This window comes from Phaenicophaeus curvirostris, chromosome 13 (assembly GCF_032191515.1).
Source record: "Phaenicophaeus curvirostris isolate KB17595 chromosome 13, BPBGC_Pcur_1.0, whole genome shotgun sequence".
In the NCBI taxonomy this organism is placed as follows: Eukaryota; Metazoa; Chordata; class Aves; order Cuculiformes; family Cuculidae; genus Phaenicophaeus; species Phaenicophaeus curvirostris.
In genome coordinates this window covers 1,947,225-1,962,410 of record NC_091404.1, presented here as the reverse complement: position 1 = coordinate 1,962,410, position 15,186 = coordinate 1,947,225, and the positions used below count along the sequence as shown (strand labels likewise).

Sequence of the window (15,186 nt, the reverse complement as noted above, 5' to 3'; positions counted from 1 at the left end):
CTTGTTGCCCCTTTCAGGTACTGGAAGCTGCTCTAAGGTCTTCTCAGAGCCTTCTCTTCTCCAGGGTGAACAACCCCAACTCTCCCAGCCTGTCCTTGTATTGGAGGTGCTTCAGCCCTCAGATCATCCTTGTATCCTCCTCTGGACCCATTCCAACAGAATCCATGAGAATCTCTCATTAATAATAAGGCAGAGTTTTCTTGTATTCGGATTGACTTCCCTATTTAACGGGTGCCCACCACCTCCTGGCCTGTCAGTGGGCACCACTGAAAAGTCCGGCTCCCTCTTCATTAAACGCCCTTTAATAAGAGGACTGGTCCCACCACCAACCCCGGATGAACTGGGTCTTCAGGCAGTTTCCAACCCACCCCACCGCCCAGGCTTGGTCGGCTTGTTCCCGAGGAAGCCAAGAGGCACGGTGTCACCCGCCCAGCTGGCCAAGAGCAACGATGGTGGGTAGAAGGTGGGACTTAGTGAGGACCCAGGCGATCTGGATGGGTCAGAGGTTCTTCTTAGAGCCAAAATGACGCTCGTGCCCATCTGCGTGATGGTGAGTTCTGGGAAAACACTGAAGGCAGATAGAGATGACGCTTTTCATGCCTTGTCTCCTGCTTTCCTCTTCCAGGTCTTGAGTCCATTTTGCCCCTGTGCTGGATCACCCAGAGATATTCCCTACGTCTTGCACAAGGCAAAACCAGATCCTTCTAAGCTCTCCTGGGCTACTTATAAATGCATCATGTAGGAACCTGGAGGTCCTGGTCCCTGCAGGGATGGCTGCGTGGGGAAGAGGGAACATCTCGGTGGTCCCATTGCCGAGGGAGTGGGCGAGCCAGGGGCTGAACCAGAGCATCACTGCTCAACCACCTCCTGCTCCCAAAGAGCAGGGGCAGAGCTAGGGGAGAGCAGGGAGAAAATGAAACCGGGGAAGTGGCAGTTGGTGCTTGTTGGTGGGAGCTCCGGAGCAGAAAAAAAACAGAGGAGGCTCGGATCTGAGCAGACAGCAGCGAGCAGTGAGCAGCCCCGCAGTGAGTGGGGACGGGCCTGGAGAGGTGGAAATGGGGCTGGAGTGATGGGAACAGGGACCTGGAGTGGAGGGGCAGCTGCCAGAGAGGTGGGGATGGGGCTGGAGTGATGGGAACAGGGACCTGGAGTGGAGGGGCAGCTGCCAGAGAGGTGGGGATGGGGCTGGAGTGATGGGAACAGGGACCTGGAGTGGAGGGGCAGCTACTGGAGACGTAAGGTTTGGGCTATGTCACAACCCGGACCCACGGGCCACACGGTCGTGTCCGGCCCTGACTCGGGGGGAATTGGATTCGTTTGTCTGTGTGGCGATCCAGTGGCCAATAAGGTCACTCCCAGGGTGAATATCAAAACAGGATTTATTTCTGGCTCCGGGAAGCATAAACACACCGAGACCCCAGGGCGCACAACAGAGACACAGGGGGCTGCAACCACCCAAAGTTACAGAAATGAATCCCCGCAAACAAACCAGGTACCTTGGATCCAATCTGACACGCACACTATGAGGTAATGGGGGAGAGAGAGAGAGAAAGAGGGAGAGAAGGAAAGAAATCACCACGTGGAAGGCAGCAGATAATCTCGGGAACACGTGGCCCAGGTTGGTCCAATCGAAATGCCTGGAGGAGAGGGACCTGGGGGTGTTGGTTGACAGCGACTGAACATGAGCCAGCAGTGACCCAGGTGGCCAAGAAGGCCAATGGCATCTTGGCTTGGATCAGACAGGGTGTGCCCAGCAGGTCCAGGGAGGTTCTTCTCCCTCTGGACTCAGCACTGGGGAGACCGCTCCTTGAATCCTGTGTTCAGTTCTGGGCCCCTCACCACAAGAAGGATGTTGAGGCTCTGGAGCGAGTCCAGAGAAGAGCAATGAAGCTGGTGAGGGGGCTGGAGAACAAGAGGAGCGGCTGAGAGACCTGGGGGTGTTTAGCCTGGAGAAGAGGAGGCTGAGGGGAGACCTCATTGCTCTCAACAACTACCTGAAAGGAGGTTGTGGAGAGGAGGGAGCTGGGCTCATCTCCCAAGGGACAGGGGACAGGACGAGAGGGAATGGCCTCAAGCTCCGCCAGGGGAGGTTCAGGCTGGACATCAGGAAAAAGTATTTCATGGAAAGGGTCATTGGTCACTGGCAGAGGCTGCCCAGGGAGGGGGTTGAGTCACCTTCCCTGGAGGGGTTTAAGGGACGGGTGGATGAGGTGCTGAGGGACATGGTTTAGTGATTGATGGGAATGGTTGGACTTGATGATCTGGTGGGTCTTTTCTAACCTGGTGATTCTATGTTTCTATGATTCTTCCAGCCAGTGCTGGGCTGGGACCCTGCATGTCCCTGCATCCCCATGGCAGGGACCAGGATGAGGGACACAGCAAACCCAGGGAGCTCCAGCCTGAATATAACAAATCTCCTACACTGAGCCATAAACCCCATGAAATGGCTCTGAGGTCAGGCCAGAGCTGCATCCATCGTGTCCCACCTTGTTTCAGGTTATCCAGGTTATCCAGGTTATCCGATGAAAGACCTTTTGTGTGCAGAGAGGAAGGGGATCAACAAAAGCACATGGAGACACAGTCAAGGGAGATGGGGTGAAGGGAGATGGTACCAAAACAATAAATATCTGGTCACTGACTGATGAGCCACGAAGAACTGGGGGGAGAGGACAAACCTGGACTTCACAATTGACAAGAGGAGGGAAGAAGGAGGAAGATGAGGATTTGGGATGAGGATTTTTGTCCCTGTGAGGACAGGCTGGGAGAGTCGGGGTTGTTCAGCCTGGAAGAAGAGAAGGCTGCAGGGAAACCTTAGAGGAGCTTCCAGGACTGAAAAGGGGCTCCAGGAAAGCTGGGGAGGGGCTCTGGATCAGGGAGGGCCATGACAGCATGACAGGGAATGGTTTTGAGCTGCAAGAGGGGAGACGGAGATGAGATCTTAGGGAGAAATATTAGAAAATAACTGTTTTGGGTGAAACAGAAACTTCAGCTCCTATGCCCCCTCATGTCGCTCTGGAGTAAAAATCACTTCCTTTCCATCCAAAATGGAGGCTCCCCAGGAAAATTTCCCTATGGGACCCCCGTCTGACTCCAGATTCCCTGGCATGGATCACCCATGCAGGGAGACTTTGTCCATCACCAATCGGCCTCGCTCCTGGGAGTGATTAGCTGAACGTTATACGGGAAACATTTCAAATGATCCACATACACGGGCTGGGCAGAGAATGGAGTGGGAGCAGCCCTGAGCAGAACTTGGGGTGCTGAGGGAGGAGAAGCTCAACACGAGCCGGCAACGAGGTCTCACAACCCAGAAACCACCCGTGGCCTGGGCTGCACCCTAAGCAGTGGGAGCAGCAGGGAGGGAGGGGATTCTGCCCCTCTGCTCCGCTCTGGTGAGACCAAACCTGGAGCCCCGTGTCCAGTTCTGGAGTCCTCAGCACAGGAAGGACATGGAGCTGGTGGAGCAAGTCCAGAGGAGGCCACAGAGATGATCGGAGGGCTGGAGAACCTCCTGTATGAGGACAGGCTGAGAGAGTTGGGGTTGTTCAGCCTGGAGAAGAGAAGGCTATGGGGAGGCCTTAGAGCAGCTTCCAGTCCTGAAAGGGGCTCCAGGAAAGCCGGGGAGGGGCTCTTCATCAGGGAGGGCAGGGACAGGATGAGGGGGAATGGTTTTGAGCTGCAAGAGGGGAGATTGAGATGAGATCTTAGGGAGAAATATTTTGCTGTGAGGCTGGGGAGGCCCTGGCCCAGGTTGCCCAGAGCAGGGGTGGCTGCCCCATCCCTGGAGGGGTTCAAGGCCAGGCTGGATGGGGCTTGGAGCCCCTGATCCAGTGGGAGGTGTCCCTGCCCATGGCAGGGAGTGGGACTGGATGGGCTTTGAGGTCCCTTCCAACTCAAACCATTCCACGATTCTATGATTCATACAAGAAATTAATCACAGATCAGCTTAATCATGGGTAGTAAAATAGTTTGAAATATAAACATACACTTGTTTTTCTGGGTGTAATTTTGTAGTAACTTGAACTACAGACATGCTTTACCAGTAGAAATCTTTTTGCTTGGCAAACTCAGACAGGGACTCTTTTACTCAGATCACATTGAAACTCCGCGTGTCCTTACTGTCCTTCCCAAAGCTGTTCTTCCCCACCAGATTTGGCTGTCAATGCACAAAGGTATTTCCTACAGCCTGCAGAAGGCTTTTCTGATTTCAGACACAGCTACTGTGCGTAAACCCACATACAAAGGGCACCAGATAAACCTCAGACTGAAACTTCCCCTGAAAATGATCCACAGGGTGAATTCCAGAAGCATCTCTGACCCCGGTGGTATCTTCTCCCAAGCCCAGCTGTCCCTGGGACTATGGGCCGTGCCAGGGCAGCTGCTCGCCAGGTTCCTGTGACTCAGGGATCTGATGCAGACTAAAAATAACCTCACTTGGCCTCAGCACAAGGTGGTTGGGTTGGTTTTAACCCCAGCTCAGTTCCCCAAACTGCAGTTGCCACAGGAGGAACTGGGCTGCCAAGGCAAAGGAGGGGATGGGGAATCATAGAATCATAGGTTGAAAAAGACCTTTGAGATCATCAAGCCCAACCGTACCTGTTCCCTACTAAATCATATCCCTCAGCACCTCATCTAGCCATCTTTTCAACACCTCCAGGGATGGGGACTTCACCACCTCCCTGGGCAGACGTTCCAGTGGGAATGCAGGAGCCAAATGACCTCCTCGGGCACAGCGGCTCTTCCCACAGAGCTGGACATAAGGGGAAATCCAGCATCTCCAATATCTGCCACCACCTGCAAACTGCTACAGAGCCTGAAGCCCACACAGGTACCAACAGCGGGGAGCACATCTCTCTGCTGGCTTTAGATTCTCCACCCGTGAAGGTAACGACAATATCACCCGGGGTAACACACACGCACTTTTATTAGCCGCAATGGACATTAAAAACCACAACATCTCCCAAATGATTTACAGATATCTCTCCAAAACGCTTAGAGAAGTATTTCCTGTAAAACGCGGCTGCATTCATTTGACACCTGCGAGTGTGACAGGGAGCTTGGCAACCTGCACCAAAGCCTAAAACTGAGGCTGAAATCTGGTTTACTCCACCCAAACTACTCTGATTCTTTGAATGCTTTAATTGCAACACGAAAACCCAGGCTGCGAGATGGCCCTCTGCTGCTGGCCCCTTAATATCCTGGTTATCTCTCCTGGACAGAGTGGGCAGCATCCAAAATGGTCAAGCCATGAGCCCCTTCACTCACCTGCGATTTCCCTGTTTGCCCCCGAAAGAGATGTAGGACCTCTCGGTGACTGCTCACACCACGAGTCATGATTTCAGCCTCTCCAAGGTGCAAAGAGAATGGAGAACTCCAAGGAGAGGGAAATCCACCATTCCCCTGGCCAGGAAAGCCCTTTGCTGGCAAAGCAGGTCTACAAGCAAGACCCAAGCAACAGAAACATGCACCTGTGCTGCTCTCCATTTGCTGACAGCAACCCAGAGCAAGGAGAGGTGCCTGAGCTCTCAGAAAGAAGTGAGCACCCAGCAGCCAGACCAGGGCACCCAAACCCCCTGCCTCTGCAGAGACCGTGGGGACCGGCTCAGGCACAGTGCTGGATGTAGGATTGTCCCCACCAGAATGAATGATGGGTGCAAACACCCTGGCCTGATGACCTGCAAGGTTCATCACCCACAGGAGCTGGTGGCGGCTCTTACCAGGGCCACCAGCCCATCCACAAGCACTGGCCCCTGGAGGAAGCCAGGAGTGCTAAGGAGGTTTGAGCACAGGAGCAGCTGGGTCTCCAAGAACAGCCATGCCCACCTCCCCCCACAGGGATGTGCAAAGGGACCTGGGGAAAGGCAAGACAACACAGGAATAGTCCAAGCTTGTGTTTTACAAAACCAAAAATCTTTGTGGTATTCAGCAGCTTGAGCAATTCAGAGGTGAGCCCAGAAGAGGCTGGGACAGCAGCAGATGTCCGGCGCTCCTCAGGCAGCATCCACCACCACCACCAGGGGAGGGCAGGGAGAACATAGCTGCTCAAGCTTTACCTGCAAGGAGAAGGAAGGTTTCCACCTAAGCCATCTCCTGGGTTTGGATCCTCACTTAGACCCCTCCAAGGCAGCTGCAAAGTGTCACATGCTGGCAGTGGCAGTGCTGGACTTGTGCTCTACTCTAAATTTCAGGAGCTACCTCAGCCAACTTACCCTTGGGAGGAGTCACCTGGAACTGGCCGCACAAACCAACCAGGAGCTCTCTTATTTTTGTCTGCCCACGATGTGAGATAGGGTTTCCTGTCCTTAGGGGATCGTATCCTTATCCTCACCCTCCAGGTAGCTTCAGTTAAGAGCACTCTGGGGTCACAGAGTGAGCAAACTCCCAGAAGATGTTAAGAATCACTCACTTCCCAGAAATCTCTGGAGCCCTTTGGATAATTCGAACAAAAGACCCCACTAAGGAGCACGTTTCCGAGTGGGGCTGCACAGCTTCTACATCTGCTCCACCCCAGAGGCTGCTGCAGCTTGGCTGACGTCAATCTGGAAAGCTTTACTGGAAACAAGAGCTTGGCTCCATCTGAGCCCCAGACACACTTTGGAAAAGCTGAGTGTTTCCCCTCCAGGCAAAATTCTGCTCTCCCAAAAAACACAGCCCGAGTTTTTGGCTGCTTGTGCAACAGGAGGAATTGGGATAGGACCACCACTTATTACCCCAGTACACATGGCTTCAGAAAATACATAATGGGAGTTAGAAAGCCAGCGCAGAGGGAGAACAGGTGATGGAGCAAATGGATGATGGAGCAGGAGGAGTTTTGAGGTTCCTCGCTGCTGGTGAGCCTGCACTCCCTGCTGCTGGCACCTGCTTTGCTGAGATAGCCAGCAGTACCAGGCTCTGGGTGGAGGAATCAAGGATACTTCAAGAGCAAATCCCAGTGGGGACTGAACAGGGGGGACAGCAAATCCTTTTTGCCTCCAGAGTGGGGAGAGCAAACCCTCGGCTGCCTCTTACATCTGCAAGGAGAAGCTGGCAAAGGACCCCAAGTTCTCCCACTTGTCCAGCTTCTCAGTTCCAGCCAACGATAACTTTGGGCTCGTAGCTAAGGCTGAGGGAGCCCCAAGAGAGGAGCTGAAGGCATCTTACCTACAGCCATTGCGACACGGGCGGTCCCTGCTCCTGCACCAGACGAAGACACCTGGGGACAAAGCAGTCATCATCTCCATTAAACCCCCTAGAGATGGTGCTCCGGAAACCTTGAGCCAGGAGCGTTTGTCAGCTGGTGTTTGGGGTCTGGAGGAACCACCCCTGCCCATCTCCCTGCTGCCCCACTGTTCGCCCCAGCCCAGCCGATGGTGGGGGAGCAGAGTTGGCCACCAGCTCTGGTGACATGTGGGCAGGTACAGGGGAGCGTCGCGAGGACAATGAGAGCAGGAACACACCATGAGCTTCCCCAGCACCTACCCAGCGCCTGGAGGCTTTGCACAGGAAAAACCTGAAAACTTTGTGCAATAGCAAAACATCCACAGAAACCACCTGGGGAGAACCTCCCACTTCTCTTTTACACTGCCAGAGCCTCTTCTCAGGTCCAGACTTGGCTGCTTCTGTTTTCTTTCCCCACTCCAAGTGTGCTGTTTTTAATCTGAGAATTAAAATCCCCACTTTGCCAGGGACTGGCTCTTTGGCTCCAAAAAAGGTGGAAAAGTGAAGCCACCGAGTTAGGAAGCAAGTTTCCTTTCTGCGGGCAGCTCACAGCTGGGGGCGCTCAGTGCTCTGACCCTACAAGGGATGCACAACATCCCCCAGAGCCATGGGACTTTGCAGGGGGGTGACCCAGATAAGAAAAGTAAAGTTGAATCTCACACCTGCTCTGGACACACAGGAGGCGTTTCATGACCACCTTCCCTCCCACGCCTGGGAGCAGGAAGGCAATGGAAGGACACTGAGGACAACATCACCTCTGCGGATTGGGGACACCCGGCATGAAACGAGGGTAGTGACAAAGCCACAGCCCCTGCGCACAGGTTGCATGGGTGGGAAAACCTCTGTTCTGCTCTTCTGACTCCCCACCTGGAGAATTGTCTCCAGCTATGGACTCCTCAATATAAGAAGGATGTGGAGCTGTTGGAACAGGTCCACAGGAGGCTACAAGGATGATCCAAGGGCTGGAGCACCTCCTGTACGAGGACCGGCTGAGAGACTTGGGGTTGTTCACCCTGGAGAAGAGAAGGCTCCAAGGAGACCTTAGAGCGGCTTCCAAAACCTGAAGGGGGCCACAAGAAAGCTGAGGAGGGACTTTTTACAAGGGCTTGGAGTGACAGGATGAGGGGGAATGGCTTTAAATTGGAGAGGGGCAGATTTAGACTAGACCTAAGGAGGAAATTCTTCACTGTGAGGTGGGGAGGCTCTGGCCCAGGTTGCCCAGAGAGGCGGTGGCTGCCCCATCGCTGGGGGTGTTCAAGGCCAGGTTGGCTGGAGCAGCCTTGCTCCAGTGGGAGGCGTCCCTGCCCATGGCAGCCCTGTTGGAATTAGATGATCTTGAAGGCCCCTTCCAACTCAGATCATTCTACAATTCTATGAAACCCCAGTCCCAGCAAGGACGAGCCCCATCAGCCAGCACAGCTCCTCTCACCCCATCCCTTCTCTCACGCAGCGCCTGCGGCAGCGCCCACCAGCAATGCAGCCAGACAGCCAAAAAATATGGTGAGGAGTCATGCCCAGCACTAACCTGCGAGTGAGCCGACAAAAACACACACCAGGGTCATTGGCAACACCACATTTGCAGCATCTGCAAAGGAGAGGATCCACAGCTCCTGCAGCTAGACCAAATTAAACCCTTTTCCCACACCCTCCAAGCAAAAACCTGCCACTTGGCACAGGGAAAAGGAGACACTGGGTGAGATGATACCATTTGGAGACTCTTTCCCCCGTTTCTTTCCCTGGGCATCAGGAAGAAATCCCCACTTACTCTGGACATGGAGCAGGAAGGAGGTTTCATTCTGGCTGACTTCGTTGCGGACCACACAAGCGTAATAGCCACTGTCATTCATCGACGCTTTAACGATGCACAGGGTGGTGGTGTTGTCAACAAACTGGATGTGGTCACTTCCCAGCAGCAGCTCTCCATTTTTCTTCCAGCGGTACAAGTCTGCCTTCCCTCCCAGGACGTTGCAAACCAGTTTGGTGCTGCCTCCTGCCTTCACCGATGAGTTCCCCACAATTTCTGGCTCAGACAGCGGTTCTGGGAGACATGGAGGGACAGTCAGCATTGAAACCAGCGGCTCCCCAGATGCCAGAACCGAAGCACCTTCCTCCGCAGCGAATCAAGCTCTCCAGCTGTGGCAGAGGGTTTGCTATCTCATCACTCACCCACAACACGCAGCTGGAACCAGCCCGTGGCCTCTGACTCGGACCGGAACCGGTACAGCCCATCATCTCCCTGCTGCAGCACCATCTGCAGCGAGAAGTCCGTTTCATTGAACTTGGTGCGATTCTCGAAGGAACGAGACGTGTTGGCGGGTCTGTTGAAAGCATAACTGACGATAACTCCTTCCTGCGAGTCGGTTTTGTATTCCCAGAAGACGACTTTGGTGGCATTCGGCAGCGGGACAGTCAAAAGCACAGTGCAGCCCACGGCCGAGACCAGCCTCTCTGGTGTGGGGCTGAGGTCAGCGGAGTAGCATGGAGAAAGCGTGCGGGCTGAAGAAGAAACGAGCTGTCACTATAGAGCGCCTGAGATTCAACTTTGCCTGCCTGGGAGGTGGCTGCCAAAACCCTCCCTGGCTCAGCTGCCCCACAAAGGCGGCGTAGGGGACTTATTTCTGGATTTAAGCAGCAACATGGAAAAGCAGGAGGTCCTGGTGGATGCATGCGAGCTCCCTTCCTATCTCTTGTCAAAAAATGCAGCTCTCTGCCTTAACTTGCGGATCTGCACAGCTCCAGCAGCTCAGACCTGAGCTGGGAGAGCCGACTGCTCCCAGCTCACACCCGGGCAGCCTTTTTCCTCCCTCCCTCTCTGCCAGAGGCACAAACCCAGGGGTGACCAACGTAAGGCACCCTCACCATGCACAAAAGCTTTCCCATACGATTCACTGGCAAGAACTTGCCCTAAGAGATGGGAAAGCCCACAAGCACCTTCCCAATTGTCCTTGAAAACACCCTTAGCTCAGTGGGAGGTGTCCCTGCCCATGGTCAGGGGTGGAACTGGATGGGCTTTGAGGTCCCTTCCAACCCAAACCATTCCATGATTCTACGATTCCTCTGCTTCTCCTTTTTCCAGAGAGAGCAAGGGAAGATCTCTCCTTTATCTCTCCCATGACTTGTCAAACCAAAACCAATCTCAAGTCAGCAAAAACAAGAACAAGCCAGGAAAGCAAAGTGAGAGCGATGGGAAGCTTAACAAATTCCCTTCCAGCCCAAACCACTCCATGATCCTATGAAAAGCTTTTCACCAGGAAAAAGATGGGATTAAGGAGTGCCCAGGCCTGGGACTTGTCTTTGCTTCTCACCAAAGGAGCCAGGAAAAGATTCCTGACCCCTTAAAGAGAGAGGAGAGGGAGAAGGACAGGGAGAGGGAGGGAGGGGGGAGAGGGGACAAACACTCGCCTGTGACCCCCGCGCTGGCTGCGGGGCTGCCGGGGCTCGCCAGGACGAGGAGGAGGAGGAGGAGGACGGGCAGCATCAGCGGCCGGAGCGGCGGCGGCTCCGCAGGGGACGGGACGGAGGCACCGGGACCGCCCCGCAGTTCTGCCGGCTCTGCCCCGGCTCCTCCTCCCGCTCCTCTGCCTCCTCTCCTCCCCACTTCTCCTCTGCCAGTTCTTCTCTTCTCCTCTCCCTCTCCTCTCCCACTTCTTCTCGTCTCCCACTTCTTCTCCTCTCCCACTTACTCTCTTCTACTTCTTCTCCTCTCCCACTTCTTCTCGTCTCCTACTTCTTCTCCTCTCCTACTTCTCCTCTCCTTTCCCACTTCTTCTCGTACCTTCTCCCAATTCTTCTCCTCTCCTCTTCCACTTCTCCTCTCCCACTTCTTCTCATCTCCTACTTCTTCTCCTCTCCCACTTCTTGTCTCCTGCTTCTTCTCCTCTCCTCTCCCAGCAGAGGGCGCTCCTGGTGCTTTGGTGGCCTCCCAGTGTCCCTCCAATTGCTGCTCTAAATGGATTCAAGAGGAATCCCCCCTGGGAAGGGGCTCTGGATCAAGAAGGGCAGGGGCAGGATGAGGGGGAACAGTTTTGAGCTGCAAGAGGGGAGATTGAGATGAGATCTTAGGGAGAAATATTTTGCTGTGAGGGTGGGGAGGCCCTGGCCCAGGTTGCCCAGAGCAGTGGTGGCTGCCCCATCCCTGGAGGGGTTCAAGGCCAGTTTGGATGGGGCTTGGAGCCCCTGATCTAGTGGGAGGTGTCCCTTCCAACCCAAACTTCAGCTCAGCTGAAGTGCATTTACACCAATGCATACAGCATGGGGAATAAGAAGGAAGAGCTGGAAGCTGTTGTAGGGCAAGGAGCCTATGATGTCGTTGCCATCACGGAAACGTGGTGGGATGACTCATATAACTGCAGTACAGCTATGGTGTGTACAAACTCTTCAGGCGGGATAGGAAGGGTAGGAGAGGAGGCAGGGTATCCCTCATTGTAAGGGAGGACTTAGACACCATTGAGATGGATTGTGGTGATCAGGAGATTGAGTGCTTGTGGGTTAAAATCAGAGGAGCCCACCAGAAGATTGATTTTGTGATGGGAGACTGTTACAGACCACCCAGCCAAGGAGAAGCAGCTGATGAGCTCTTCTATAAACAGCTGGGGTTAATCTCTAGATCAATGCCTCTCATTCTTGTGGGAGACTTCAATCTTCCTGATATCTGCTGGAAGTACAATAGAGCAGAAAGGAAGCAGTCTAGGAGGTTCCTGGAGTGCGTGGAAGACAACTTCCTTGCACAGCTGGTGAATGAAGCAACAAGGGAGGGTGCCCTCCTGGACCTGCTGTTTGTGAACAGAGAAGGCCTTGTGGGAGATGTGGCAGTAGGTGGACGCCTAGGACAAAGTGATCATGAGATGATGGGGTTTTCTGTTCTAGGTGAAGTGAAGAAGGTGGTTAGTAGGACAGTAGCATTAAATTTCCAGAGGGCAGACTTTGAACTCTTCAGAAGGCTGGTTGGCAAAGTCTCATGGGAGACAGTACTTAAGGGCAAGGGAGCCCATGAGGGCTGGGAGCTCTTCAAAAAGGAAACCCTAGCAGCTCAGGAGAAAGCCATCCCCGTATTCTGGCAAAAAAGCCGGCAGGGGAGAAAACCAGCTTGGTTGAGCAGAAAGATCTTGAGTGATATCAAGAAGAAGATAAATGTTTATGGGCTCTGGAAGAGGGGACCATACAGTCCCTGCTGGACGCAGAAGGAACAACAGTGACAGGGGATGAGAACAAGGCTGAGGTACTTAATGCCTTCTTTGCCTCAGTCTTTAATTGTAAAGAAAGTTGTTCTGTCTGTGTACAAACCCAGGAGCTAGAGGAGCATAATGAGGCTCCCATGATCCAAGAGGAGGTGGTCAGAACCTTGCTAGCCCGACTAGACACCCACAAGTCTATGGGGCCGGACGGGATTCTCCCTAGGGTACTGAAGGAGCTGGTGGATGTGCTGGCCAAATCCCTTTCCACCATCTTCCAACAGTCCTGGCTGACTGGGGAAGTCCCACTGGACTGGAGGCTGATGTTGTGCCCATCTACAAGAAGGGTCACAGGGAGGATCCAGGGAACTCCAGGCCTGTCAGTCTGACCTCAGTGCCAGGGAAAGTCATGGAGCAGGTGATCTTGAGTGCTATCATGAAGCACATGCAAGAGAACCGGGTGATCAGGCCCAGTCAACACGTGGTCACAAAAGGCAGGTCTTGCCAAACTAACCTGATCGCCTTCTATGACAAAGTGACTCGGCTGCTGGACGAGGAAAAGGCTGTGGATGGATCTTCCTGGACTTCAGCAAAGCCTTTGACACAGTTTCTCACAGCATTCTGCTTGAGAAACTGTGACCTGTGGCCTGGACAGGCGCACACTCTCCTGGGTGGAAAACTGGTTGGCTGGAGGGCCCAGAGAGTGGTGGGAGATGGAGTTAACTCCAGCTGGAGGCCAGTGACAAGTGGGGTTCCCCAGGGCTCAGGGCTGGGTCCAGCCCTGTTCAATGTCTTTATCAATGACCTGGATGAAGGCATCGAGTGCACCCTTAGCAAGTTTGCAGACGACACTGAGCAGGGTGGAAGCTGGATCTGCTGGAGGGTCAGAAGGCTCTGCAAAGGGATCTGGACAGGCTGGACCGCTGGGCTGAGACTAATGGGATGAGGTTTAACAAGGCCAAATGCTGGGTCCTGCACTTGGGGCACAACAACCCTGAGTAGCTCCAGACTAGGAGAAGTCTGTCTATAAAGCTGCCTGGAGGAGAGGGACCTGGGGGTGTTGGTTGACAGCCGACTGAACGTGAGCCAGCAGTGGCCCAGGTGGCCAAGAAGGCCAACGGCATCTTGGCTTGGATCAGAAACAGCATGGCCAGGGAGGTTCTTCTCCCTCTGTACTCGGCACTGGTGAGACCGCTCCTCGAATGCTGTGTTCAGTTCTGGGCCCCTCACCACAAGAAGGATGTTGAGGCTCTGGAGCGAGTCCAGAGAAGAGCAACAAAGCTGGTGAAGGGGCTGGAGAACAGGCCTTACGAGGAGCGTCTGAGAGAGCTGGGGGTGTTTATCCTGGAGAAGAGGAGGCTGAGGGGAGACCTCATTGCTCTCTCCAACTACCTGAAAGGAGGTTGTAGAGAGGAGGGTGCTGGCCTCTTCTTCCAAGTGACGGGGGACAGGACAAGAGGGAATGGCCTCAAGCTCCGCCAGGGGAGATTTAGGCTGGACATTAGGAAAAAATTCTTCACAGAAAGGGTCATTGGGCACTGAACAGGCTGCCCAGGGAGGAGGTTGATTCACCTTCCCTGGAGGTGTTTAAGGCACGGGTGGACGAGGTGCTAAGGGACATGGTTTAGTGTTTGATAGGAATGGTTGGACTTGATGATCTGGTGGGTCTCTTCCAACCTGGTTATTCTATGGTTCTATGAAACCATTCCATGATTCTATGAAAACCCGTTTGGATTTCTGGCTCTGGCTTCCCCTCAGTCCCACACCGAGATGGTTGCTGCAGGTAACACAACAGTGGTGTGAGGGCAACGTGGCTGCTTGGGAGGCCATCACACCTCACCAGCAAGTTTGGTCAAGGCCAGAGATTATCTCCTAGGTGATCAGGGATGAAGGCCAGACCACAGCTCAGGGAGAGAAGGTGGGACTTTGAGCATCAGCCCTCTCAGCTGCTTGTCCCAGAAGCATTAACCAGTGTCCCTACACCTGGCAGGAGAGCGACTTTGCAGCCTGCACGTCCCTGGAGGTGAGATGCTGTGCCAGGATCTCTTGATTTGGGTTGAACGCAGCCACCTTAAGGTGATCCCAGAGCTGTGAGCTCTTCCAGCACGGAAAGGCCACGTGCCTGACGTGGCTGCAGCTGGAAAGACGAAGGTTAGATGTGCCCAGGTCATGAATTCTCACCTTTAGGCAGCTGAGCCACCACACTGCACGCCGGCCTCTAACGAAAACAAGGCTTTCAGGTTGTCTCTTGGAGAATGCTCTGCTCCCTCCATGGGTACCAGTGAGGGGAGCAGGGCTGCGGGGAGGAGAGGGGGCACACCAGGGACTGCCCTATCTAGGCCAGAGGAAGATCTCCAGAAAGACATCAAGAACACAGAAACAGGATGCTCAAGAGGAGAAACATGGACACGGCTGTGTGCGCGGTCAGGGAGGCCCCATCACCATCCCACTAGAGGGAGTGAGAAGATCAGCTGTCAGAGGAGACAAGGGGAGGAGCCGGGATGAGGGGTCTAAACACAGAGAGGAAGCTGCAGGCAGCAAATGGCTCTTCCTCCCCTACCCAAGCCTGTGGATGCTCCAGGTCTTGTGTGTCTCAGGAGGGATTAGTCCCACCTTGTGATGTTACGCAGGGTGCTGCTGGTTGGCAGCAGTAGGGCTTTATATCCATCCCTAGGAAGCTTGCCAGTCTGTGGCTTTATGGAGCTGGCTCAAATCTTCCCCCCTCCATCCATCCCTCAGCTGCCACGTGAGCAACCTCCCGTCAGCAAAGCAGGGAGCAGCCCTGCTCCCACAGTCACAGGCTCATAGAATTGTTTAG

The 15,186-nt window shown here is 54.2% G+C and overlaps 1 protein-coding gene across 1 annotated transcript; it reads right to left on the bottom strand.

Moving 5' to 3' along the window:
- Window positions 1-6,441: 6,441 nt before the first annotated feature.
- Window positions 6,442-10,688, bottom strand: LOC138726281 (carcinoembryonic antigen-related cell adhesion molecule 1-like). The gene is made up of 5 exons (XM_069867922.1): window positions 10,600-10,688; window positions 9,364-9,693; window positions 8,963-9,235; window positions 8,723-8,782; window positions 6,442-7,192 (listed from the first exon to the last, which is right to left on the bottom strand). The coding sequence occupies exons 1-5, from the start codon at window positions 10,673-10,675 to the stop codon at window positions 7,137-7,139; spliced, it is 795 nt and encodes a 264-aa protein (XP_069724023.1). The 5' UTR covers window positions 10,676-10,688; the 3' UTR covers window positions 6,442-7,136.
- Between the last annotated feature and the right edge of the window lie 4,498 nt (window positions 10,689-15,186).